General features: G+C 55.8%; 1 protein-coding gene across 1 annotated transcript; it reads right to left on the reverse strand.

Moving 5' to 3' along the window:
- Positions 1 to 164: 164 nt before the first annotated feature.
- Positions 165 to 24,914, reverse strand: CUNH1orf167 (chromosome unknown C1orf167 homolog). Its single transcript, XM_064587563.1, is given in 17 exon segments — positions 165 to 395; positions 397 to 555; positions 1,058 to 1,372; positions 1,548 to 1,796; positions 4,232 to 4,487; positions 5,079 to 5,468; positions 6,374 to 6,518; positions 7,408 to 7,616; positions 8,312 to 8,551; positions 8,553 to 8,744; positions 10,413 to 10,599; positions 11,168 to 11,542; positions 15,739 to 15,829; positions 16,505 to 16,798; positions 17,515 to 18,659; positions 19,629 to 19,779; positions 24,849 to 24,914. Coding segments are annotated over 17 exon segments (4,503 nt in total). The 3' UTR covers positions 165 to 356.
- Between the last annotated feature and the right edge of the window lie 1,879 nt (positions 24,915 to 26,793).

A 26,793-nucleotide genomic window follows, 5' to 3' on the forward strand; every position in this document is an offset into this window, starting at 1 on the left:
GCATAGAAGCTGTTCCCTGTCCTGGTCCCGGTCCCTGCCTGCTGGTCCTCGCTGGCTCAGCAGGAGGAGAGTGGGGGTAGGTGCCCAAAGAGCAGCCTGATGGCAGAAGAGGCGGGCACAGTCACGGCTGTACCCTCTTCGCTTCCTTCCCAGGGTGGCTGACCGAGGCAGAGGGGCGGCCCTTAGGAGACGCTGAGCAAGAGAAGCAGCGAGGACTAAGGACTGTGTTTTATTGTCCTTCAGAGCTCAGGGAGCTGGCCCCTCTGTCACCAGGCTGCACTCCCCTGATGGGTGGAGCGTGGTTCCTTCCTTAGGGAGGCTGGGCTCAGTGTTGTTTTTCTTTCTATGGGAACAAGTCACAGCTGCAGCTGGGTCCCCTGCTCCGCCTCAAGTCCACCACACACGGGCTCGAGCTGCTTCCAGCCTGCTCCCAGGTTCCTGATGCCCACCTGGCTCGGGTATCAGGCCGCTGGTGGCTCCTCTCTTCCAGCCCCTGGCTGCCAGGTGCTGGCGCCACTTCTCCAAGGCCTGGAATCGGGGAGGAGGAAGGAAAGGCTATTTGGCTCCCTCCTGGGTCTGCTGTATGTGCTAGGCTAACACCTGTGCCCTGTTCCTTCTCTCCCCAGAGGGAATAGGAGACCCCCCCCCATCCGCCTCCACCCCAGCCCCCCCGCCTCCCCGCCAGCCAGCTCTGCCCCAGGCCTAATGCACAGGCTCAGAACAGATCTGACTTAAGGTCTGGGAACCTATGCTCAGAGTGGGGCAGATAAGGGAGGGGGCACTTAGGGACCCATACCCAACATGGGCTAGTGTGAGTGGCAGCCATGCTGTGGCCAAGCCTCGTTCCTACACCAAGTGGCTGGGTAGGCCTGGGCCAAGCACATGATCGCCAGCTAAATCGAAACCCAAGCTATGTTTTCTCTAATGGAACTGACCCTGCCCCTGAAAATGGAGGGGCCCTGGGGGATGGTGACAAGGAGGGCCCCCAGCTCGGAAGAGCTGCTGGGGGGTGGGGGCCACCCCCCGTACCTGGGAAAGGACCCGGTCGCCTTCTTGCTGCTGTAATCGCTGAGCCACCCATAGCCGCAGGGCCCGCCGCCGCCACACACGCCAGGCCCACTTCAGGTGCCACTGCCTCAGCTGTGGGGGTGGCAAGTGAGAGGCCCCGGCCGGGCCGCTGCTGCCCCCCAGCCCCTCTGCTGTGTCTTCCCCCTACCGCTCTGCAGCACCAGGAGGAAGGGGCTGTGACGGGGCGGCGGGGGGCAGGGTGCCCTTTAAGGTGCGCTAATGCAGATCCTTGCACCTGACCCCACGCTTTCAGACTTGATCCGTACAGAGACCCAGATGCTTTGAGAGACGTCATTTCTAGTGGTTAGGGTCGGGGACGGGGTGAGCTGCGAGATCAGCTTGAGGCTGGGGAGGGGCTGCCCCCACTCACCAGCGTCCGTGCCAGCCGCTCGGCGCCCTGAGCATCTACCGGGTGCTGCCCCGGTGCGGCCAGGTGCCTGGCCCGCTGGGGGCCCCGGAGCTGGCGAATTGGCGCTTCACGGTGCCAGCGCTGCAGGTACTTCCTCCTGGTGGGGAGAGGCCCTGGCGTGCACCCTGATAGCCAAGAGCATCAGGACCCCTTCGTGACCGGGAAGAAGGGCAGAGCCACGGACCCCCGTGGATCCTCCAGGAAGGAGCACTGGCCTGAGAGAGGGCCCGCCCCCCCGGCTCAGCCCGGCCCGGGCCCTGCCCCCGGGCCCACCCACCCCACTCACAGGCGCAGGCGCAGCTACTCTTACCCCAGCTGTCTCTTAGCGGCCTCGCCTTGGCCTTTGAGGGCTCCGGCCTCAGAGCTGCAGTCCCCTCCTGGTCTTGTAGGGGGCCAGCCTTGGGTCTGGCCGGGGCATCCAGGCCGTTGCCACCGGCGCGGGAAGGCACGGCAGAGGGGGGGCTCTTTGCTGCCTGGGAGAAGAGGTTAACAAAACCCGTACATAAAAAGCATTTCCAGGCCTGTGAGCTGTCTGGCCCCCGGGACAGGTCTCCTTACTCTGAGCCCAGGACGTTTCTCTCTGCTTCCTCTGTCCGCCGTGGCGGTGGTGCTGGCTTGGGCCGGGCAGTGTCCCGAAGCAGTGGGTCTGAGGGAACAGCCAGAGAGGAAAGCCTGAACCCCATGGGCCTGGACCCCCTGCATCCCAGGCAACCTGGCAGGATTCTTCGTGTCCTGCCCCTGACCAGAAGCAGGGCCGCCGCCTCTTGTGTGGCCCCGAGGCTCCCAGAGGAGGCAGGGAAGGTGCCTGGGAGGAGTAGGGCCACGGGCACACACCACTGCCTCTTGCCCCGTCCTCCGAGCGTGGCTGGAGACTCAAGCAGAGGGGCGGACCTGGTCCACGCCTGGTGAGCGCTCACCCGTGCCCTGGCAGCCTGTGAGCAGGGCTTCTCTCCCCACCTGGGCTTTACAAAGTGAGATTACCTGCCTGAGGCCCCCTGTCTCGGAGCCATCTGACTCCAGAGCCCGAGCCCAGCCACTGCTCTACCACGGACCAGGGGCTCTCGAAGGACCTCTCTGCCACGAGGAGGCATAATAGCGCTGGTGTGGCTCGGTGAGGGCCGCCTGGGTGCGTGTGTGCATGTGGTAGAGAGGGGGGGCCCTGGAGCCAAGCACCCTAGCTATCCTTCCCGGCATTTACTTTTGGTTTCATTATGCCTGTGTTTCTCCCGTCAGCACATGGGATCCCGCCTGCCTTTGCTGATAAGAATGGAATATTAGTATTTTTAAACAGACTGAAAATAAAATTGTCTTATGACACAGATCTAGAAATAAAATACTGAGCACCCAGAATCTGCTCTTGCCATAGCCCCCCAAGTGTGAGTATATGGATTCTGCAAATAACCAAAGTTAGGCCCTTTCAATTCCGTTTTAAAAAACAACGTAGGGGTGCTTGGGTGGCTCCGTCAGTTAAATGTCCAACCGGATTTTGGCTCAGGTCATGATCTCAGGGCCGTGAGACGGAGCCCTGTGTCGAGCTCCGTGCTCAGTGTGGAATCTGCTTGAGATCCTCTCTCCCTCTGCCCCTGCCCCTGCTTGCACTCACACGCGTGTGCTCTCTCTCTAAATGGAATCTTTAAAAAAAAATTTTTTTTTTAATCTTTTTTCTAAGAACCTTTCTAGAATCTATTACATGCTTCCTGGCATTCTGAAACAGGATTCTAGATGATTCCAGTTCATCTTTAGGAACACTGTGTGGCCTGCCAGTAACTCTGGGGCTGTGTGTCCTCCAATGACATGTCCCTAGACTGCAATGCGGTGTCCCTTCTTGTGCCTGCCTTTCATTCTGGCCTCTTCAGTCCTGTTTGCCATTAAGCTATTGTCACCATTTGAGGGTGTCAGAACTGTTTCTCTTTTTTTCCCTTTTAAAAGTTTTATTTTTAAGTAGTCTTCACACTCAACATGGAGCTTGAACTCACAACCCTGAGATCGAGAGTCACGTGTTCCACTGACTGAGCCAGCCAGGCGCCCCAGAACTAACTGCTTCTGGTCCGGAGAGGGACTGGTGGTTGTCTTTGGGTGGAGGGAGTTATGAAAGCAACATTTCCTTTGTAATTCCTGATTTTCCTGTAGTGAGCGTGTTTAATTTTTCCAATAAGGACCAAAAGGGACTTGGCGAATAGTTGTTCCTGTCCCCATGCACCTGACTCTAGGCTGCACCAGGGTACATATGAGTTCAGGTGTCTGTCTCCCTAATAGACTGTGACCACGGTATTTGTCTTTGTGGCAGACCTGTGCTGGGCTGGCACTCAGTAGGTGCTCAGTAAATGTTTGCTGATGGACCCAAAGATGGCAGTCTTCCAGAGCCAGAAGGCTGTTCTAGAACCTAGTAGGGGTAGTGTCCATAAGGCCATTGGGTCCCCCGGATAAGTATCCAGCCACGTTTGCCACCACGGGCTGAAGCAAGCTGATTCTTTTTTTTTTTTTTAAAGATTTTTTTTTTTTATTTATTTATTTGAGACAGAGAGAATGAGAGACAGAGAGCATGAGAGGGAGGAGGGTCAGAGGGAGAAGCAGACTCCCTGCTGAGCAGGGAGCCCGATGCGGGACTCGATCCCGGGACTCCAGGATCATGGCCTGAGCCGAAGGCAGTCGCTTAACCAACTGAGCCACCCAGGCGCCCTGAAGCAAGCTGATTCTGAGGCCACTGGCCCTCAGGTCATTTTTGGACCTCCCACCCTACCTAGGCTGTCTCACCTGCTTCCATGGGGCTGGAGTGTTGGTCAGCGCTAGGAGGCGCCTTCTGTTGGCCACCCTGGGCCACTGCCTGAGGTCAACTGCACGGGCCTCCTGGGCCTCCGCCTGTGGTTCCAACCACATACTGAGCAGCGCTGCCTGCCACTGGGCCCAGTGGGTCCACAGGAGGCGTCTGGACCCAGCCTGCTGGAATTGGGTGATGGTGGCTCGCTGGACATGGCCCCTGGCTGCCGACTGGGCCCAGGCCTCTAGGACACTGGGAGAGAGGGAGGAAACCACATGTGTGGTGGGCTGTGGGAGGCCCTTCCCAGCCCTTGCCAGTGAGCGAGGAGTCCCCTGCTGGGCGGGGACCTCCAGGCTAAGCCCGCACTGGTGCTCCTCCCCTCATCCCTCTTCTGGGGAAATCTGGTTAAAAGAGGCCCAGAGAGCAGCAGAACATCACACACCAGGGACAAGCATCTTGTTGAGGCAACAGAGAGCGGGCAGTCCTGCTGCTACACTGTGCCTCGCCCTCCCTCACAAGAGCACTGTTTAATGAGCACCTGCTGTGTTTCTGACCCCTGAGCCGAGTGCTCCCATGCATTCTCTCTCTAAGGCAGGCCTGTTATTTTCCTTTGACCTTCAAAGACTTGCTCAGAGAGGGGTTGCACTGCTGGAAAGTGCAGGTCTGGACTTGGACCCCAGGATGAGCTGCAGCGGCTGGGACCGCCTCTCCCTCTGACCCCAGCCTCCTGAGCCCTGTCACCAGCCACCAAATACCCTCTACCTCTGCCAACAACAAGCTCAAGGCCTCAGAAACAGAGCTGGAAGCACCATGTGCGGCTGCCCTCTGGCCACAGGCACCCACCTGGCGCTCAGCTTCTGGGCAGCCCGGGCTCGGCTGACCCGGCGTAGGCGGGACTCACGCACCCGCTGTGTCCGGCACAGGGCCACTCTGCCTTCTGCCAGGCGGCGGGCCTTGTGGCGCTGGCCCAGAGCTGCTTGCCATGCTACGAAGGCCTGCCGGGCCCGGGCCCTGCTCAGCTGCCTGTCCGCCCGGCCCCCCTGCACGTGGCTTCTCCAGCGGGCCACGGAGGCCCGGGCCACAAACTGCTCCTGTGCCCAGGCCTTGGCCACTCGGGCATCCTGCCACATGGCAATTGTGGCCCCCACGGCCTTTCTCGGGCCATCCTGAGAGGCTCCCGTGGCCGGGACCACCCCTGTATCTCTCTCAGCTCCATACCAGGCCTGGAAGTGGCTGAAAAACAGGAGCAGAGGAGAGGCCCAGCTGGCTTTCAGCATCAAAAGTCCCATTTATTCCAAATCATACCCACAGATGCCGCCCCAAAGTGTCCTAGGTTATACGTGGCTTTGCATACACAACCCTGTGCCTTCAGAACGTAGGAACCGATGTGTAAAGGGTCAAAGTGCTGGCTTTGGTTCAGGGCTTCCGCACGAGCAGGCAGACTCAGGAGGGCAGGTGCTCCCAGGAGGTCGTGGGAACATAGCAGGTGTGGGGTCAAGTGCCAGTGCCACCAGGGCGGGGGGGCAGCCAGGCCTGGTCTCCCCTCACAAGCCCTCTCGGGGGCAGGAGGCTGGTGAGGGGAGCACAGTGCCCACTCCAGGAAGGGCCAAAAAAACTGCCCACTGTTCAGCTGTATCTGTTCAGTATCCGTAATCCGCCGTCAATGGCCGGCCGCCCGTGCGGGGACACCGTGAACATCTGTGAATTTGTAGCTGAACGGTGGGAGGAAGCATCATCTGTCCCCGCTGCTTTTAACTCTGCACGAATGAGCTATATACGTTTTACTAGAACATCTCTGTTTAGATGAAGAGCTCGCTCTTTTGGCAACTGTATAGAGTAGAACTTGCCTGTCCTCAAACAAGACATGGGCAACACATTGGAACACACATTATGGTGGATGTTGGAGGCATGGACTTCCCTCAGCTTTCCTGTGTCCTCTCAAACCAAAGGACTGACCTGGCCAGGAGTTGGAGACCTGGGGCTCATCAGGGCATCAGGTGGGCACCCCTCGAACAAAGCAAGTAAAGGAAGGTCGGTGGTCATGACTCTATGGCTCCCTCGTTAGGTCCCCTGAGTTGTCGCTCTGCTTTTTCCAGAGTGGAGATGACCCTCATCCTCCCAGCCCTGGGCCCACCCACCTGTGCAGTAGAAGCTGCTCTGGGGGGTCCACTGGGTGTCTCCGACGAGCTGCTGCCTGCCGCCAGTTCTGGAACACGGACCTCCTCAAGCCCCGGAGATGGACCTGCACCCACCTCTGATACTTTGCATGCAGGAACTGCTGCCCTGTGGCCAGAGAGACGCTGAGATGCCCCCAGGCGTTCATCCCAGCCTTGCCCCTCAGCCCTGGGTAACTGTGGGCCCCACCTCAGCCAGCCCTTTGCACTTGACCCAAGCAGGGGCAGAGGAGGCCCCCAGGGTTTAAATGCTTCGGTTACAAGTATCCTGCAATGACCAGGCCAACCCAGCTCATTGTTTTTCATTTCTTGGAAATGTTTAGGAATCAGGAGAATTCATGTAAGAATCTAGATTTCCAGCTTTTCTTTGAAAACGAGGTCTGGCAACCCTGGGTCAGCATAACTGGGCAGCGATTGGGCTGGAGAAGCAGCTGTCCCCAGTGGACAGGACATGAACTTTCCAGAACGACCAGTTCCCCACCCGCCAGCTCATTGATACGATGTGTTAGTATAGTGGGAAGCCTCGAAAACGGCCCCCAGTGATCACCTCCTATGCTGGGCTCTGAGGACACCATGACTCAGTGCTCAGGCCCATGACTCCTGAAGGCCAGGTGAGGATAATGAGGATGAGGATGAAGACAAGATGATGATGACAGTAACACCTACTAGGAGCTGGGTTCTGAGCCAACACTGCATGGATGGTCTCATAGACTCCCCACAATCACCCTCTGAGGAGGGTACTGCTGTGATCCCCATTTGACAGATGAGTAAGCTGAGGCTCAGAGAGGTTATGTGGCTTGTGTAAGGTCCACATAGCCGGGGAACGGACGGGCAATGTCCAGGCCCCTGGGTTCCGCTCTGCCCCCTCCCCGTCCTGGGTGTGCCCTGTGGGGGTCCCATCGCTGGACTCTGTGCTGGAGGACACAAAACCCTGGGTCTCCCTGATGGACCCAGCCCTTCCCTCCCCTTCAGTGCCCCGGAGCCAGGCCCCGACTCACTCTGCCAGGAGGAATGCCAACAGTTCAGGGCGCGTCGAACCAGTGTGCGGCCCCGCGCCCGAACCCACTGCTCCACCTCTCGCCCCTGCACCAGCCGCCTCCGCCACAAGCCCAGCGCGGCCCTGCAGCTCCGCTCCCAGGCCCAGCCAGCAGCCAGCTCTCTCCGGGCCCCTCGGGCCGTGGCCCAGTGGCTCCAGCCGAGGAGGATGCTAGGAAGGGGAGCGTCCACCCTGAGGATGGTCAGTGCCACCTCAGGCTCCCCTAGGAGCTCGAGGGGACTCTTCTCCCTGTTTCCTTCATGGGGGAGCGTGGCTTGCTGGGGGGGCTGGACTGCTCACATGCTACTCCGAGTGTCACAATGACAGGTTAGGGATAAGATGGGACCTCGGACCCCAACCAAGTCCTGAGCTCAGCCACCAGTGATAAACATTGCCATGAACTGAGTGCTTACTATGTGCCAGGTACTGGGCTAGGGGATTGCGTGCCCCTACCTTGTTGATGCCCACCAGAGTGACTACTGTTATCATCCCCATACAAATGGAGAGATGGAGGAGACACAGAGAGGTTAAGCAACTTGCCCAAGATCACATAGCTAGCGAGGGGCAAAGCTGGGATTAGAACCCAGGCAGACCGACGCTTGAGCATTGTGCTGCGGATGAATAGATGAATGAGCCACAGCTATGAAGTCTCTGGGAGAAACGACTGGCAGGCTAGGAGGGCAGAAGTCCAGAGGACCTGAGTCTGGGTACCAACAGATCGGAGCGTGAGATGGGAGCCCTCTGGGAGGCAGACCGCAAAGGGATGCTGCTGTGAAGGTCAAGGAGTAATGGGAAGGGGGCTGGGAACAGGATGTCCACAGAGTGGTGGGTGGCATGGCTCACCCGCCATGGGGAGGGGTCCCTACCGCCTCTGAAGAGTACGCTGGTGCCACTTCGCTGCACCCCGGGACTGCTGGGCCTGCACCTGCCAGAGCAGAAGGCACCGTGCCTTCTGCCGCTGCCCAGAGGCCCACAAAAAGCTCAGCCGGAGGGTCTCCAAGAGGGCGGGGGCCCTGGAAGCCTGGGGAAGGAGGGATGGAGTCCTGGATCCCTGGGCCCCTGCCCTGTCCCCACCCTTTCCTCCCACCTGCCCCCCACCCCCTGCCCCTCACCTTTTCTAGTGAGCTTCGGGGTGGGCTGCAGCCCAGCAAGGGCTCCCTTCCTGGGATGCCGCTCAGGAGCTCCGGGGCCAAGGTGGTCCTGGCACTGTCTGATGGGGTGCTCGGACCCCCCGCCTTCAAATGCCACCCCTTCAGGATACGCCGAATCATCTGCTGCCGCATGCCCCGGAGGAAGGAGCTACAGGAAGGGGCAGGTGAGTCCCTGGGCCCCAGCCTCACCCCCTGGCTGACGGGGCTGCCAAGCAGGTGCTACCCTCGGCTGGGTCTCTGCCAGAGCTGATCTGGAAGGGGCCTCCCATGCCAAACACCAGGCCACGTATGGGACTACCGGGGGCTCTGAGACATACTCATGCCCATTGGGGTCCCACCCCCAGAGATTCTGACTTAGCAGTCTAGGTGCGGCCTGGGCTTCCTAACTTTTCCAGAGCTCCCAGAGTGACTCTCACGAGTATCTAAGGCTGAGGCAGCTGCTGTCTACACCTGCATCACCTCGCGATCCTCGCCACACTCCTGATGGGAGGGGGAGCTGGGCCCCAGACCCAAGGACCCCAGACTCAGGAGACCACATGTATGGTCCCATCAGTACTTCTGCCTCTGCTCGGTTATAAAGATAAGGGCACCGAGGCCTGATGGAAGGTCATTTCTCCAAACTCCAAATAGCAGGAGACATGGGATTCAAACACTTATTTTAGATCACAGGGCAACCCTAGCTCTGTTGTAGGGAGATACTGTTCCCTGATGCCCAGAGGCTAGAGGATGGACTGGAGGAGGGAGAGCTACATTCTGAGGGATCATGGTGAACTGACTTCTCTGGGAGTTCTAGGGGCTTCGTTCAAAGAGACGGAGGGTCCAGGTGGACCAAGGGGGTATGGATGATGGATACTAGGCATTGACTTTCTTTCTTTCTTTCTTTCTTTCTTTCTTTCTTTCTTTCTTTCTTTCTTTCTTTCTTTCTTTCTTTCTTTCTTTCTTTCTTTCTCGCTTTCTTTTTTTTAAGATTTTATTTATTTGAGAGAGAGAGAGCACGAGTGGGGGTGAGGGGCAGAGGGAGAAGCAGGCTCCCTACAGAGCAGGGAGCCTGATATGGGGCTCAATCCCAGGACCCTGGGATCATGACCTGAGCTGAAGGTAGATGCTAAACTGACTGGGTGCCCCAGGTACCCTAGTATGGGGCTTTTGATGACGGAATTCTTATCCCTGCAACTGCTGGCTTATGTTCCACTTGAGGTCTCATCGGCGCCACTGGCCCCTCCTGACCCCCATCGCCCCCTCACCCACAGCCATCAGCCTGGACTCTGAGTCCCAGCAACGACTGTCTTGTAGAAAAGCAACAGGGATCTTCTTGCTCCTAATTCACAGTGTGATTTAGAGCAAGCTGCTCGGCCCTCTGAGCCCCAGTTTCTCGAGCTGTATAACAAGGCAGACGGGGGCACTTACTTGCTTACAGTATCTATCATGTCTCTAACATGCCAGACCGAGGTGAGGCAGACACTGTTCCTGCCACCAGGGGACTCCCCCCTCTAGCCCGGAGAGAAGCAAGCAACCTCTCCATCAGGTTCCAGCCCCCCTGGTAGGTAGGGGTCTGTGTCTGTGTCCCCGGCTACTACATGCTCCCACAGCTTGCTCTCTGCTCAACCACTGTCTCCCGGCCCCTGGGCCACCTCCCTCAGCCCCGCATCTGCCTGCCGGGTACCGCAGCATGCCAGGTCCCTGCAGGAACCTCGGGGAAGGGCAGGACCTGGCCCATTCTCCGTGGGACACTTCCCAGGGATGAGCACTGCTCACATGCGTACCCCCAGGCCCAACCCCAGGCCCAACCCCAGGTCACAGGCTCATGGACACCTACTCCGCCCTCTGGCGCTGGGAGAGCCTCGTCCTCCAGAGCAGCAGTGCCCGGTGCAGGGCCAGTCTCCGGCAGGCTTCCTGCAGGGAGCCCCCGCCTTGCTCCTGGGGCAGCCCCTGGGCCTGAGCCACTACCCCCAGGCCACGGGCTGTAGCCGCTCTAGGCGCTGAGCTGCAGAGGGACACATTCCCTGAGAAGGAGTCAAAGGATGAATCAGCCGTGTCCCCAGTGACCTCCTTCCACCCAAAGCCCTTGGCGGCACCCATGGCAGTCAGGGATGGTGTGGGCTGCTGCCCCAGCCTGCCTCACCCCTCCTTAGGACCTCCCCTCCCAGGCACTGCCCCCTCCCACTGCTTCCAAATCCTCCCCTCCAAGACACCTCAAAGAGCCCATTTTCCTTATCAGATTTTTTTTGGGGGGGAGGGGGACAAGGGCTGTGTATTATCCCCCAGACCAGGAGCTTCCGAGAGCAGGGATCACATCCCCTCCTAGTGGAAGATGGAACGAAGTCTCTTGCCTGAGAAGCTCCTGACCTGGAGTGAGGATGGGGCCCAGCCAAGGCCTGCCCACTCTGGGGACCCCTCCTGGACCCTCCCGGGCCGTCAGACCGCACCCCCCAGAATGCTCTGGGTTCTACCACCTCCCATCACGAGAAGCCATCAATTCCACTGGGGCCCACCACAGACGGAGCTTAGGTGCCACTGTTTGCTGGGGTGGGAGGGAAAGGGAGCCCCTCGGCCTGCCACTTGCTCGCTCACCCGCCTTCTGGCGGCAGAGGGACAGCCGGATCACCTTCGCTCCATCTGAGGCCCGGAGCTGCTTCATCCGCACCCACTGTTGCAGATATAACTTCAGGCTCCCTGCCCGGCGGCGGGCCAGGTGGTCCCGGGACCGGGTGGCTCTTTGCACAAACTGCTGCCAGGCCCCAAAGCACCTGGGGAACCGAGAGAAGGCGCTGGTATGAGTCGTCCGTGCCACTGCTGAACCTTGGACAAGCCACTTCACTCTCTGACCCTGTTCGGGCCACCACGCCCTCACCGCCGGATGCCCGGATGGCCTCCACAGCCTCCCGCATCCACTCGGGGCCCCTCCAGGCACTGACAGCTCAGTGGCCAGAGTGATCTTTTTCCAATCTCAAATGCAGTCATCTTGGTCCCCTGCTGAAAACCCCCAGCGGTCCCCCCCTGCCCGCCTTGCGGTTAGGACAGAATGTCAACTCCTCGGCACCGCCTACAAGGCCATGATCTGGCCCTGGCATGCCTTTCCATCTTCATCTTAACCCCCCCCCCGGCCCCCACCCTGGGCTGCCAGGGTGTCCTTTGAGTTTCCCACACTCCCCTGTCACGGGCCTTTGCCTGTATGGTTCCTTCGCTTAGCGCTCTCCTGCTGGCTCTCCCTCAACGGGCCAAGCATTCATCCTCACATCTCCGTGGAACCATGGTTGAGCTCAGCAAACTTCGCTCAAAGTTCTCCTAGGAAACTGCACTTGGGGGGCGCCTGGGTGGTTCAGTCGGTGAAGTGTCTGCCTTTGGCTCACTCAGGTCGTGATCCCAGGGTCCTGGGATCCAGCCCCACGTGGGGCTCTCTGCTCAGTGGGGAGTCTGCTTCTCTCTCTCCCTCTCCCCCTCCCTCCTTCTCTCTCTCTCAAATAAATAAATAAAAATAAAATCTTTGAAAAAAAGAAACTGCACTGGGGGATGCAGGCAGCAGGATGTAGACCCGGGGAAACTACTTGATCAGCAACCTGGTTTCCTCCACAGATAAATTGCAAAGAAAAAACTAGAGGGGGGGCGCCTGGGTGGCTCAGTCGTTAAGCGTCTGCCTTCGGCTCAGGTCATGATCCCAGCGTCCTGGGATCGAGCCCCACATCGGGCTCCCTACTCAGCGGGAAGCCTGCTTCTCCCTCTCCCACTCCCCCTGCTTGTGTTCCCTCTCTCGCTGTCTCTCTCTCCATCAAATAAATAAATAAATATCTTTAAAAAAAAAAAAAAGAAAGAAAAAACTAGAGGGGACCCCAGAGCTCAAAAAGACTTTAATGACTTATCGACCAACTTTAACATGAGGACTTTATTTAGATCCTGGTTCAAACAAACTATAACAGAATGTGTACCTGTAAAACAGTTGGTATTAAGGAATTAATGTTCACTTTTAAGCGTGATCATGGCACGGTGGTTATGTTGTTGGAAAGAGTCCCTATCTTTTAGAGATGCTACAGAAGTATTTATGGGTGAAACGGTATGATGTGGGGGGCCTGCTTTAAAATAACATAGGGGAAGCAGTTGGGGTACAGATGAAACAAGGTTTTCAGGAGGTGATTTTCTCTTTTTCTTTCTTTTTTTAAAGATTTTAGTTATTTATTTTAGAAAGAGAAAGCATGGGGACGCCTGGGTGGCTCAGTCGGTTAAGCGTCTGCCTTCAGCTCAGGTCATGATCCCAGGGTCCTGGGATCGAGTCCCGCATCGGGCTCCCTGCTGTGCGGGGAGCCTGCTTCTCCCTCTCCCTCTGCCTCTGCTTCTCTCTCTCTCATGAATAAATAAATAAAATCTTTAAAAAAAATTAAAAAAAAAAAAAAGAAAGAGAAAGCATGAGCAGGAGGGGCTGATGGAGAGGGAGTGAGAGAACCTCAAGCTGACTCCATGCTAGCGCTGAGCCTGACGCGGGGCCCGATCCCAGGACCCTGAGATCATGACCTGAGCCGAAACCAAGAGTCAGACACTCAACCGACTGCCCCACCCAGGCGTCCCCAGGAGGCGATCTTCTTGAAGCTGGGTGATGGGGACGCTGGGGGTTAGTACCTATTTTCTCTACTTTTGTGTAAGATGTAAATGTCGCATCGTAAAAAATTAACACGGGAAAAACCCTCTTATGGATCTGTGTTCCTTCCCCTCACGACACTTACTGGCGTACCCTGTGTGACTGCTGTGCTTCCAGGAGCGGGGCTGGGGGGCGGCCGGCGCTGAGCTTTGCTTAGGACCAAATCCCTCTGCCTCAAGGAAGGGGGTCCCCACTCCCACCTTCTTCTACTTCTCCTAACCTGCAGAGCCAGGCTCTCCGCTGCTGAGTGTCCGGCAAGGCCACCCTGGGTGCATCTGCAGCAGGAGAGCACCGGGCTTGGGGGCGTCTCCCCCTCCTCTGAGTCCTCGGTGTGACCTGGGAGGCCTCTCCCTGGAACCCCCTCTCCCGCCTGGCCCAGTCCTTCTGATGGTACCACAACAGGAAGACTGTAAAGCGGAGAGAGAGTAGGGAGGCTCAGGACAGGAGGAGGCTCTGTCGTTCCCCGTCTCTGGGCCTCAGTTTCCCTGGAGTGAGTGATGTCTGAGGGACCTTCCGGTTCGAACACTCAAGCTTCTGCAGGAGCTGTATTAACATCAACGGCACACAAATACAGGATGTGCGCCTTTCATACTGTGTGCCCTCAAGCTGGTCACTTAATTTCTCTGTGCCTCACTTTCCCCATCCGTAAACTGGGCACAAAGCCTTGACCAGGTCCCGTGAGGCTCAAATGAAATCGTGTCTGGGAAGCTGTCCAAGTAGATGCTCAGTAAGCACTCATTCGCTCAGGAGCCCCAGCCCTGCCCAGTGTGGGTGCTTGGGGCCAACCCCGCTCCCTCTCCCCTGCTTTCCCGGGGCCCACAGCTCACCGGCCAGTTGTTGTAAGACCTGCAGCATCTGGTCTACCCCATCGCCTCCAGCTGGTTTTGGCCAGGCTCCTGCCTCCTCCCTCGGACTCCCTGGACTGTGAGTGAAGTTGCCCAGAGAGAAACCGATGCCCTGGGTCAGGCTGAGGGAGAGCACACAGTCCCAACCTGGCCACCCGGCCACCACCACGGCAGGTGCAAATGTGCGCTCAGCTACCCCTACCCCAACCTGTTCTCTCCATATCATCCCTGATTATCAAAGCGATCTGGGGGGAAGTTCTGCTTTGGTTTCATTCTCTCTCTTTCTCTCTTTTTTTTTTTTTTTTTTTAAGATTTTGTTTATTTATTTGACAGAGAGCGAGCACAAGTAGGGCGAGTGGCAGGTAGAGGGAGAGGGAGAAGCAGGCTTCCCGCAGAGCAGGGAGCCCGACATGGGACTCGATCCCAGGACCCTGGGATCATGACCTGAACCGAAGGCAGCCGCTTAATGACGGAGCCACCCAGGCGCCCCTGTTTCATTCTCTTCAGTACCATTTGGATTCTCACAGCAAACATGTATTCAAACAAATGGCATTTGAATAATTATTTTAAACACATTTGTTTCATTTACAAATAGAAACAAAACCCATCGTTTGCTGTAGTGGAAGATTGAGGGAATGGAGAGGAAATAGCCAACTTGAATTTCACTGCTCCAGAGATAAGCACTATCTGCTTATTTCAGCATGTTTTTTGGACGAAATATTTATTGATTTTCATTTTGAGCAATACACAATAATAAAATACACAATATATGAAGCTTAACTGTCTTAGCCATCTCTAAGTGAGCTGTTTGGTAGTGCTAAGTAATTGTACGACATTTCACTGTTTTTCCTTCTGTATTGTTTCATGTGCACGAAAAATATCTTACACACCATTTTTTAGCCTCCCCCCCCCCCCCATCTAAGATACCAAAACCATTTCTCCTTGTCACTAAAAATTCAATGCAAATACCCATGAAACTACTTCTAGGAAGGGGGAATACATAGGAAAGGGCGGTGAAAGGTTCAACTATTTGGGAGTGTTTTTTTCAAATCAAACACGCCTTACTGTTACAATTAGAAATAACGCCAATAGGGGTGCCTGGGTGGCTCAGTTGGTTGAGCGACTGCCTTCGGCTCAGGTCATGATCCTGGAGTCCCGGGATCGAGTCCCGCATCGAGTCCCGCATCGGGCTCCCTGCTCGGCGGGGAGTCTGCTTCTCCCTCTGACCCTCCCCCCTCTCATGTGCTCTCTCTCTCATTCTCTCTGTCAAATAAATAAATAAAATCTTAAAAAAAAAAAAAGAAAGAACGCCAATAAAGATATTGAAACGAAAAATTTTAAAAATGAATGAGGAATTTTTAAAGTCTTGATGAACATCGTATTGAACAGTTGCTAAACCATAATTTTCTCCCTCACCGTGGGACACTTAGCCTGTTTTGAAGTTTTTACAAGCAATAGAAATAATGCTGCCATGGACATACTCTTGCACAAAGCTTTGTCCACATCTGCGGGTTTCATCTTCATTCTCTTATGGGGAGAGCGGGGAGGGGGGACACTGAGGCAGGAAGCGGGGGAAGGGAGGCCACCAGCACTGCCCAGGGGCCACTGGGGTGTCCTGCACTACCTGTTTCTCCTGGTGGGGTCCACCCCTGGTTCCCTTCCTGAGGGGCCTTGGCCTTGTCCTGCCCCAGAGGGTGGGGGTCCCGGCCCAGCCTGGACGTGTGGCTGCCCCTGCTTCTGCTGCAGAGTCTGGTTTCTCCACTGGGGAAGAGAGAGGGAGAGAAGGATGTCAGCGGCAGCCTCATATGTGCCCCAAGAGGGGGCACCAGGGTGGGGTGCAGGGACAGAAATGTCCAACTCCAAAGCCTTCGGTCTTAACCTGTAGACTGCCCAGCCCCTTTGGGAATAAATGAATGAATGGAGAGAAGGAGCCCAAGACACAGCGCTTTCCTTGGGAGGCAGATCCTGGAGCTGGGCCCTCCCAGAGGACCCCTTTCCCAAGGAGGGAAGAACACAGACGTGTCCTGGCAGTCCTGGCTGACTAGCCACGGGTAAAAGATAGCAACCACTCATACGGTAGAGCACTTGCTGTGTGCTAAGCAGGGTCCTAAGTCCTTTCTATTTATTAACTTAACCTCCCAGCAGCCCTGAAAGGTAGGTACTATTATTATTATCCCATTTTGGAGCGAAAGAAACTAAGGCGCAGAGAGGTTAAGTAACCTGCCCAAAGCCACACAGCAAGAAATCGTGGAAAAAAGAAAGTAGCGGAGGCAGGATGTCAACAGCAGCAGAGCTGGTTCAGGTGTCTGGGTGGCCCTCCACCCGCTCTACCGCAGCTCACTGAGGAGGTACAGAACAGGTGCCCCACAGGAACCCCCTCCCCAGACATACCAGCCTTTCATCACCGCCCCATGGCCCAACCGGGAGGCCCCTGACCTTCTGGAAGCTCTGGGCCAGTAAGGCCTGAGTGTGTCGCCTCCACGCCACCTCCAGCTGGGCCTCCTGGAGCCGCGGAGCCCGCCCAAGCGCCCCCAGGCCTCTGCGTAACACCTGCGGGTGGCCCAGGGCCTCTGCTGCAGCCGCTGTCCTCCGTCCCTGCACCAAGTGCCACCAGGCTCCAAAACATCTGGACAGCCACTGCCAGCTGGGGCCAGACCGGGGCTGATCGGGGGGTGGGCCTGGCCCCTGGGCCCCAGGAAGCAGCTGGGGGCCGGGCACCACCCAGGTCACCTGTCCAGCCCTGACGCCTCATGCTGCCGCAGGAAGACCAGCTGCGGACTGGAGGAACTGCCCTCTGCGGGTGGCCAGCCCGGGAAATCCCGGACAAGCAAACTCCTAGAGCCGCAGAATGCCCCCTTGATGGCCAAGAGTGCCAGGCAGCCTTAGAAGTTGCAGATTCCCAGCAGCCACAGCAGTCCCCATGTCCCTGTCCTTGGGGCCCGGGAGGTCCCTCGCATTCCCCAGCAGGGACAGGGTGAAGGAAGTCCCCTCCCCCGGAAGTCCTGCATGGATCTGCCACCAGGGCCTGACCTCCATCAGGGGCTGGTCTCCACTGGCCCAGGCAAATGGGGGAGCAGCTCTCCCAGGAGGGTGGCCGGCCCCCACCCCCCAGCCCATGGCCTCACCGGGCTGTCTCGGACTCCAGGCTCACCACGTTTCGGGCTTTTTTCTTGGAAAGCAAAAGGACATGACACAGTTCTCAGGCTGAGGAGCAAGCAGGACAGGACACCCTCTGCCAAGCCTGGCTGCCCAAGGCCTCCTTTTCCGGGGGAAGGGGGGTGTAACAGGGTAGTGGCAGCCAGCTGGCCATGAGAGTTCCTGGGAGGAGCCCTTCTGAGGTCCCCCAGCTCCCACACCCGGCCTCCTCTGGCCTCTACCTGCATGGTGCTCCTTGTTGGGGCTGCGTCTGCTGGGCAGGAAGCCCTCCTCTCTTCCTCCTTGCTGACCTGCTCCAGCAGAATCACCTGCCCCCACTTCTGCCCAGCTGGGACGCCCTGGGCCACACAGGAGTGGGCCGGAGAGCAGAGCCTGGCCTCCTTGCTGCCCACCCCTCGAGGGAGCCAGGGGCCTCCCCTCTGCCCGCTGCCATATGTCGGCCCCGGGGAGAAGTTCTCTCCTTGCCTCAGGGGCTTGGCCAGAAGGACCCCCTGCTTAGGGTCAAGGAAATCCCCAGTCAGGATCCCCAGCGTGGTCTCCAGGGACGCAGGCTTCCTGTTTGCCTGAGAGTCTGAGAGGCCAGCCTGGGTCCCTTGTGTCTCTGGGAAATCGGCAGTTTCCCTGAGACCTGGCAGGTGTTTCTTCCTCCCATCCCAGGAAGCAAGAACAGGTTGGCTGGGCTGGGCGTGGGCAGGGAGTACCTGGCCACTGCTGGATTCCTGGGACGCCTGGCACCCGAGACGGGCAACTGCGTGCTCCAGGTGTCGCACGGAGGCCAGCAGCTGGTGGATGGCAGTTTGGGATGGGCCCCGAGCTTGGCTCTGGACAGGGACAGTCAGGTCTTCCAGGGTGAGGGGCTCCCCCCTGAGCCTAGAGGGCCAGCTCCCCAGGCCACACCAGAGTCTGGAGCCTGGCCGTGTGTGCCCATTGAAAGGGGCAAAGCCTGCAGCGGGTTGGACGTCTGGGCTGGGGGAGCCTGTGGCCAGCAGCCGGGACTGTCTCAGTCTGGAGGATGGGCAAACCAGTGATCCTTGGGGGCGAGGATCGTGTGGGGACAGAGGGGTCGTGTGGGGCCAGAGGTGGGGACTGATGGGACTTCTGCACTCAGCCGAGCTGGTCCCCCTCATGCTCAGGTTATTCTGCTGGATGGCGAGCTCTCGGGCCCTCCCCTGGGGCCTGCCGGCCGGGCGCTCCAGGTTGCTCTGCTGTTGCAAGCTTGAGTTCATCAGCCGGCCAGTTGTGTCCTTCAGGACGAGGCTCAGGCCGGGGCTCGGGCCAGCCAGGTTGGTCTGGACTCGGCAAGTCTCCTGGTGCAGCTTGGCCCCTGGGGAGGGTGTGGCGGCAGGCCCTCCCCTCTGGGCCTGGTACGAGCGCACCCACCGGCCAAGTCCACTGCCCAGGCCGACATCTCGGCTCTTCAGGAACCTCTGCTGCTCTAAAGAGAGGAGAGACAGTTGTGCCCTGGTGGGGGGAGGGGGGGGAGCTGGTGTTCGGTGCTGGGGTGGGTTGGGGGTTGCTGGTCAGAGACAGGGCTCCGGGTGGGAGGGGGCCAGGACTCCCCCAGTGGACTGAGTGGTGGTCTGACTCAGGCTGCAGGGAGCAGGGCTGGGGCGCAGGCGGGGTGGAGGGCAGAGGGAAGCAGGGGGACAGGAATGAGGCTGTTGAGGGCATCCCAGGTGAGAGATGACAGGGCAGGGATCAGGAGTGGCAGGGACAGAAGAGGGAATTCGGAGACAGATTCAGATCTGCTGTGGAGGCTCAGAAGGGGGTAGGGGGATGAAGGGAAGAGAAGAGCCAAGGATGACTTATTTCTGGCTTGGGCGGAGGTAATGGGGGACAGCCCCGGGGGTTAGAACAAGACCCAACACATCCAATAGCTACAAGGGAGTGGCTCTTGGGGACTTGGCGTGGGGTGTAGTCTCCCGAGCCCCCAAGGCCATTCCACAGCGGAAGACTAGGGAGGGCCTAGCATCTGGAGTGGACCAGAAGACCTTCAGCTTTGAAGATAGTAACTAAAGTTCAGAGAGGTTTGGCAACTTGCCCCACAGTCACACAGCTAGAACTTGGAGAAACTGGCCTGTGAATCAGAATCTGAATTTGTCTGGGGGCTGCTTCCATCCTTGGCTGTAGCAGCTTTGTAGCCTTCTCGAAGTCCCCAGCACCCGAGCCACTACCCTGACACAGACCGCCCTTCTCAGCCAGGGGTCCCAGCCAGGCCCACTCCTGGTCTGCCTCTTCCTGACTCTCCCTCAGCCCCAGGCTAGGAAGACTTTGTCCTGGTCCAGCTGGCCCTGTCCAGCTTATCTCTGGAATTAGTGAGGCCCTGGGCTGGCCTGATGGGAAAGGAGCTCTGGGCCAATAACTGCTCCTGCCACATCCAACCCAGACCCATTAATCATCTTGCCTGGCCTCAGGGGCGCCGCAGGCCTGGGGGGCACATTCTCCTTGTGGTTGGCATCAGGTCTCAGCTCCATGGGCTCCAGGGCAAAGCCAAGGCGACAGTGTCCTTGGCCCACACCACAGCCAGCGGTCTGACCTGTTTGATCGGATGGGTTCTGAAGGGCAAGAACAGGATGCCCGGCTCCCACCAAGCCACACCCCAGCCCTGGTCCACAAAGCACCCTTCACCAGCAACCCCTGGTTGCCCTGGGGCCCAACCCCAGCTGTCCTGGTCAGGCCCCCATTACCACCCCCTTTCCTTTGACAATGTCTCGTGTCCTCCAGCACCTGTTCCTTCTAACACTGACCACAGACCTCTCTGTGGCCCCTGCTTCCTGGGCAGCCCTCTCACGTGGGGGCTCTCTCAGACCACTAGGCCGGGGGAGGGGGCCCTCTTTGCTTCCCGCCCCCATTTCCCGCCTTCTCCCCTCTCTAGAACACTCCAGCCCCAAGCTCCAGGCAGGCCCCAAAACCAGTCCAGCCCCTGTCCCCTCGTTCCTTGAAGGTTTCAGTTCTGGCTCACTGTCCCAGTCTCCAACACACACCACAGTTCTTGACCATTTCACCATCCACACCGCCGACACCTCCCACTCCTGGTGTGCGGAGTCCTTGGTCTCTCTTCCTTTCCCACTATCTTGCCCTTCGTCCCACCTCAGCCACCTGCTCCCATGATGCCCCCAGGCTTGGTCATCCTACATAACGACACCCACTCCATAATTTCAGCTCCAGAGCCCACCCCATCCTCTAGTCCCCGATTCAGTCGTCTTTCCCCCATCAGACCCCATCCTCTGGCCCTGCCACCCTCTGACTGTCCCTCGCTGCTTGCTGTCTCACCCCTCCTTCCACAATTTAACCACCCAGCATATAAGCAGCCCTTGGCACACCCTCACCCTGGCCCCGCACCCCTCCCCACTCTGCACAACGCTGACTAGTGCTTTTCACCCTACTGCTGCGCTGAAAACCTCGCTCCAAATGACCACCTTCCATCCCAAGCGGGGGCAAAGGCTGCGGGAGAATGAGACTCTAGTTCCCTCCCCCTCCCTCCGGATGCCAATTCACACTTTCTCCTCTGTCCTCAAACCCCTGCCACTACCTCCCCTCCCCTCACCCCCTCAAGCAGACCTTGCTTTCTGTTGCACTCACAAAATAGGACAAGCGGAAGAGAAATGCCTTGCATTCCTTTACCAGCCAGCTTCCGGGCCATAGCCTCCTAGCCCTTCCCCCATCCTGTGTGGTCCCGTTCCCGGCCCGACCCTCCCCAGCACTCTGGGGGCCATCCCGTCTTGCCTCCCCAAGGACAGCGCCCAGAGCCACCGCTGGCCTCCGAGGTGCCATTCTGTGAATCAGGAAAAGCACCCGTGACGGCCCCACAGCAGACTCAGGCCTGAACCGGGGTACAGAGCTTGGGGGATGGGACACAGGCTCTGATGTCCTTGCTCCAGAAACCACCCCCCCCACCAAAGCTTCCCCTTTTTTTTACTGAATCATTCCTATGAGCACTTAAGCAGGTGGTTATTTCTTCCAACTTTAAAAGACAGAAAGCAAAACCACCCCAAAAACCCACCACCACCCTTCTTGAGCCTCCAGGTTCCAGCTCATCTCTCCTACTCTCACTACACCCAAATCCCAATTCCTCTCCCATCTCCACCTCTGCCGACCTCACTGCAATCGGCTCCCCCCACCCCCACCTGCCCAAAGCTGCTTTCCTCCAGGTGATCCCCGAGATGCCACGCCCCTGGCCAGCCCAGAGTCCTGGGCTTTCTGGAGGCAGTAGCCGCCGTAGGACGGGGGTCACTCACTTGTCCTCCCGGGAGCCCTTGCTTCCCTGACTCCAGGATGCCCCCTTCTTGGGTGTGGAACCAAACTAAAATGGAGTCACTTGTGTCAAAGGCAGAATGGAGATGGCCAACGTAGGCGCATAAAGGACACTTAACCTAACCTTACAGGAATTTACAGCTCTTCTCAGAAATCAGCTGAGGACACCAGCCAATCCCCGAGCACCAAAGTCTGTTTGTGCTCTCTCTGGACTTCCTGTTCCCTTGGAGTCCCTTGAATCCAAATAAGAAAGACCATTAGCTCTAGACCAATCAGCTCCAGAAGCCAGACGACTTCTGCATTTATCCCATAAAAACCCCTTGCTCTGTGAACAGTTGGAACTCATCGGTCCCGTAGCCCTGAGTTTCCTGGCTTGCAGGATGAGAGCCTTGCAAAGTCTGACGCAGTTCTTCTGCTTTGTTTTATTCCGTGTGCAGAGTGTGGGTTTTGACTGGGTTCCCTCCCCTCCCTCCTGCCTGTCAGCTCCCTCCCTGTCACCTGGCTGGCTCCTCCTCTTCTGAGCTCTTGCCTTCAAGGCCCAATAGCTGTTATGTAAGTAAAGTTCTCTTGGAACCCAGCCACCACTAGTGATTTATGGCTCATCTCTGGCTGCTTTCTTGATACAACAACAGAGGAGTCGAAACACAGACCTCATGGACCTCGAAGCCCAAAACATGTACTCTCTGGCCTTTAAGAATGTTTGCTGACCCCCTGTCCTGTGTTCTCTGGCCCCCCGTTACCTTACTGACCTCACCCGCCTTGTCCCTCTCGCTCTCTCTGCTCCAAACACACCAGCCTCCTCGATGTTCTTCAAAAGTGCCGTGCACATTCCCACCTCAAGGCCTTTGCACCTGCTGTTCCCTCTGCCTGGAACTCTCCCTCCCTCTCTCCTTCAAGGCTTGCCTTAACCACAGCAGTGAGCCCTTCCTTGACCATTCTCCCCCACTGTAGTGGCTCCCTGATGAGGAAAACAGAAGCCAGAGAAATGTAGCTTAAATTCCATCTCCTTACAGCCTGCAGCCCACTGCCGAATACCTGAGACAGGTTGAGCGTGACCTTCCTCAAGGAACTCAAGGCCGCCTTCCTGTTGATGTTTTACTAGGGACGAAAAGCAACCTTGTCTTGATGACAGCCAGGCCTCCAAGGTCCTGTAGACCCTGCTCTCAGCACACAAAAATTCCTGAGAAACTCACATTATCTCTACCCCAACTTCCTCCACAAACTTAAAAGTGTATAATCAGTCACTCCTCACAATCCTGGTGCAGCATTTTCTGCCCATGGGTCCTGTCCCCGTGCTTTAATAAAACCACGCTTTTTGCACTGAAAATGTCCCAAGAATTCTATCCTATTCTTTAAAGATTTATTTATTTATTTGAGAGAGAGAGAACGAGTGCACACACTGGGGGGAGGAGCAGAGGGAGAAAGAATCTCAAGCAGATTGCACTGAGCACAGAGCCTAATGTGGGGTTTGATCTCATGATGCTGAGATCATCACCTGAGCTGAAACCAAGGGTCGGTTGCTTAACCAACTCACCCAGGAGCTCCTCTTTATTCCTATTCTTATACAAAGTTGTCTGTCTTGGGCACAGGACAGCCACCTAAGTGACTAGTACAGCTGCCAATCTTAAGACTCCCGTGTGAGGTTTCCTTCTCATCGGGTCTAATGTGACCCCTTTCACATCTCCGGTCCAGCCACTTCTGGCCGCGAGACCTCCTCTGGAAGCCAGCCGAAACCAGTACCTGATTGAATTAAAACCCAAACGGGACCATTTCCTAGGGAAGTTGGCTGTAAGGACCAAATGTATTGGAATGTTGCTTAGACCATGATGGATTTCTACCTTTACTGTTTTCAGTCAATGTCCTATACCACTTAAATTACAACATGGGGTAATTTCCGCTTGTAAAATTTTTCTAGTGTGTTCCATGGGTTAAAAACGGTGGGTTCTTCATGGCACGGCAAGGCAAGGCATGGCATGGTATTTTGGTCCATTCACTGGCACCCCTTTGTAGCCTAGGATGCAAGGGAAAAGCAGGGTGGGGGGGCACCAGCATCCCTCCTACAGGGCGGGGTGGTGATCATAGCAATTTCCTTAGAGGGACACCTTGGGTCACTTTGACACCAGGAGCCTCTGATATATCCTACATGGGATGCCACCCGGGGGGTGGGGGGAGGGAGGATTTTCTTGATAACGGACCTTCTAGGCTTCTTTTTTAGTTCCCAAGGGCTCTCCCTTGGGATGCCTTTTTACCCACTGGAAACAATTTGGATTGCAAGCTCCAAGAAAGGACTGGTCTTCTGTAACACTGCATGGCCTCAGTATTCCTTAGGAGATGAGGAGGGGTGCCTGGGTGCCTCAATCAGTTAAGCATCTGACTTCAGCTCAGGTCATGATCTCAGGGTCCTGGGATGGGGCCCCACATCCAGCTCCCTGCTCAGTGGACAGTCTGCTTGTCCCTCTGCCCCCCCCCCCAACTTGTACTCTCTCTCTCAAATAAATAAAATCTTAAAACAAAACAAAACAAAACAAAACCAGGGGCACCTGGGTGGCTCAGTCGTTAAGTGTCTGCCTTCGGCTCAGGTCACGATCCCAGGGTCCTGGGATCGAGCCCCGCATCGGGCTCCCTGCTCAGCGGGAAGCCTGCTTCTCCTCCCACTCGCCCTGCTTGTGTTCCCTGTCTCGCTATGTCTCTCTCTGTCAAATAAATAAATAAGATCTTAAAAAAAAAAACCCAAAGAGATGAGGAAAAATGGCTCATTAATGGGACATTAAGCTTCAATATGATCTATCTGTTAGATCTCTTCTGTAGGAAACAGGGCAAGTGGCCTATGTCCAGGCCTTCATGGCCCTAAATTAGGACCCCGACTTAAGGGCCTCTTGTAGAATGTGTTTGGCCACTAAACAGTCTAGAAAACCCCCTCCCCATATATTGGATGATGATTATCTAAACAGGCTTCCTCCGAATAAACTCAGGTTGCTGGAGGAAATACGGGCCATCCCTGACAAAGGGGATACGGACTGTCTCTCGCTGTTCCTCCTGATAGACCCAGACTACTAGCGCTGTATGTGGGGGCTTCTCCCTCATTCATTTCCCGGGCTCATGGCTATGATAATTGGAGCCAGCTGTCTCTGGTTAGTCTACCTTGGGATGGGGACTTTAAGGAATATTCCCAAGCAGCGGCCGAAATTCCTTTTGTTTCGGGGAATTTCTCTGTCTTCTCCAGCCCGACAGGGACTGCCTATTTCCGCTTGCTGTTGGAAAGAAAACCTGTCTTTTTATCTGTTCAAGCTGGTGGGCTTTAGGACTGGGAATCCTCTTTCTCTGCCTGCTGGGCTTTTATCCACCTCCAGCCTTCCTGGGGGCATCTCACCTCTTCTGCCTTCCCCTCCCCCTCCTCCTCCTCCTGTTTCTCCACCACCTTGGGTGTGGCCTGCATAGTTGGCCCCAGACCATCCTTGGTGCCTCCACCCCACTGGCTCTTTCTCCTCCCCTCACTGTCAGGGAGCGAAGAGCACCCCCTTGGACTTACACCGCCCCCTTCAGATTTCCTCACCACTGCCCCAGGTAAAACTTGACAATGGGGAACAAACTGATTGACTTTTAAGTGGACCCAGGAGGAACATATTCTGCATTTAAACTAAATTTAAGTTTGTTGGTTTAATTAAGACCTGTCTTTAGGGTTATCAGCATTAAATATAAAACTTTTATTCTACCAAGGAGTCTCTTATTGCCACCTTGGTTAAATAAATAATTAAGTTTTAAGTTTTGTCATGATCTGTAATCCTATTTAGGCATGGGCTCTATAACTTTCTGAGGTTTTATTTTTTTTTTTAAGATTTTATTTATTTATTTATTTGAGAGAGAGAGAGAAACAGCATGAGAGGGGAGAAGGTTAGAGGGAGAAGTAGGGAGCCCGATGCGGGACTCGATCCCAGGATTCCGGGATCATGACCCGAGCCGAAGGCAGTTGCTTAACCAACTGAGCCACCCAGGTGCCCACTTTCTGAGGTTTTAATCAACTTCCCTGAGATTTAAATCATAAATGAAGTCTCCTTGACTAATTAGGCTCGTTTATTTGGTGTGTTATGTTCTGCTATAAGGTCATCACTTAATATTCTGATTATTGAAGTGTTAGATGTCACAGAGATAACAAAATTTCCTTGTCAGCTCTATTACAATGAACTCTCATCAGATCTTGAACTATGTCCATTTTTGAGTCTTTTGTCATTGATAGTTGTTCTTATTTTCTTGTGGAATGTGTTTCATCTTCAAAGAGATTCATACAAAGGGCTTCTGACAAATACAGGTTTTTGATATCTTTAAAATCATAAAACTGAAATGGGTAAGAATTTCCAGAACTAACTAAAAAGCTGCCTTCAAGCTGAACAAGAATTAGGAACATGGGACTAAATGCACTAAGGAAGATGATTATAGTTTTTGTGACTCTTGTTTGAAACATTGCTGGCCCTCTGATGTTTGCTCTTCCAGATTGAGGGAACTTTCTCTTAAGATGTCCACGACTTACAGAAACATGATAAAATGTTCTTTTGTGAACAATTTGAAGTATTTAACTTTTCTCTCTACCTGAACTCTCTGAAATTCAGAAACTCTCAGTGAATATTCTTTCTTCCATGGCAATCATAATCATTGGCATAAGTTCAATAAGAATCTGTTCTCCTTGTAACAGGCACCATTGGAAACATTGGTTATTTTACCAAGGCTTTGACTGGAATGTCGTATTTGAGGGACATGCATAGACTCGGATATGACCAAACAGCTTTAAGGAATTAAGTTTGACTTTATGAAACCTGAAGTCAATAGAGCCCCTTGGAAATGCTGGCCTGATACCTTGCTTACAGAGGTCCCAGCAGCCTTACCAGGTGAGTAAAGGATGTCACCTCCTGGCAGGTGCAGGAGCCTCAGGATATTTAGGGACCTCGAGAAGAGGAACATGCCCAAATCTACAGATACTGCAGGCATGTCTGATGGTAAGCACTTGGCTTGGCTTCTGGCCTAGAGAGGCTACTGAAAGTTCAACCGAGATTCCTTATAAAACTTCCAGCAGATTTTAAAAGATCTATGTGATCAGTCACTCTTCTTGCTGAGCTTATGTAAATAATTAGGACAGGTTTGTTAAAATTGGACTTTTTGGGGCGCCTGGGAGGCTCAGTCGGTTAAGCATTCAACTCTTGATTTCGGCTCAGGTCATGATCTCAGGGTTGTGAGATCGAACCCCACGTGCTTAAAATTCTCTCTCTCCCTCTCCCTCTGCCTCTCCCCACCTCTCTAAAAATAATAATTATATAATAAAATAA

Source organism: Mirounga angustirostris, unplaced genomic scaffold, assembly GCF_029215605.1.
Source record: "Mirounga angustirostris isolate CCGP_5_RB_7025 unplaced genomic scaffold, mMirAng1.0.hap1 SCAF_4, whole genome shotgun sequence".
In the NCBI taxonomy this organism is placed as follows: Eukaryota; Metazoa; Chordata; class Mammalia; order Carnivora; family Phocidae; genus Mirounga; species Mirounga angustirostris.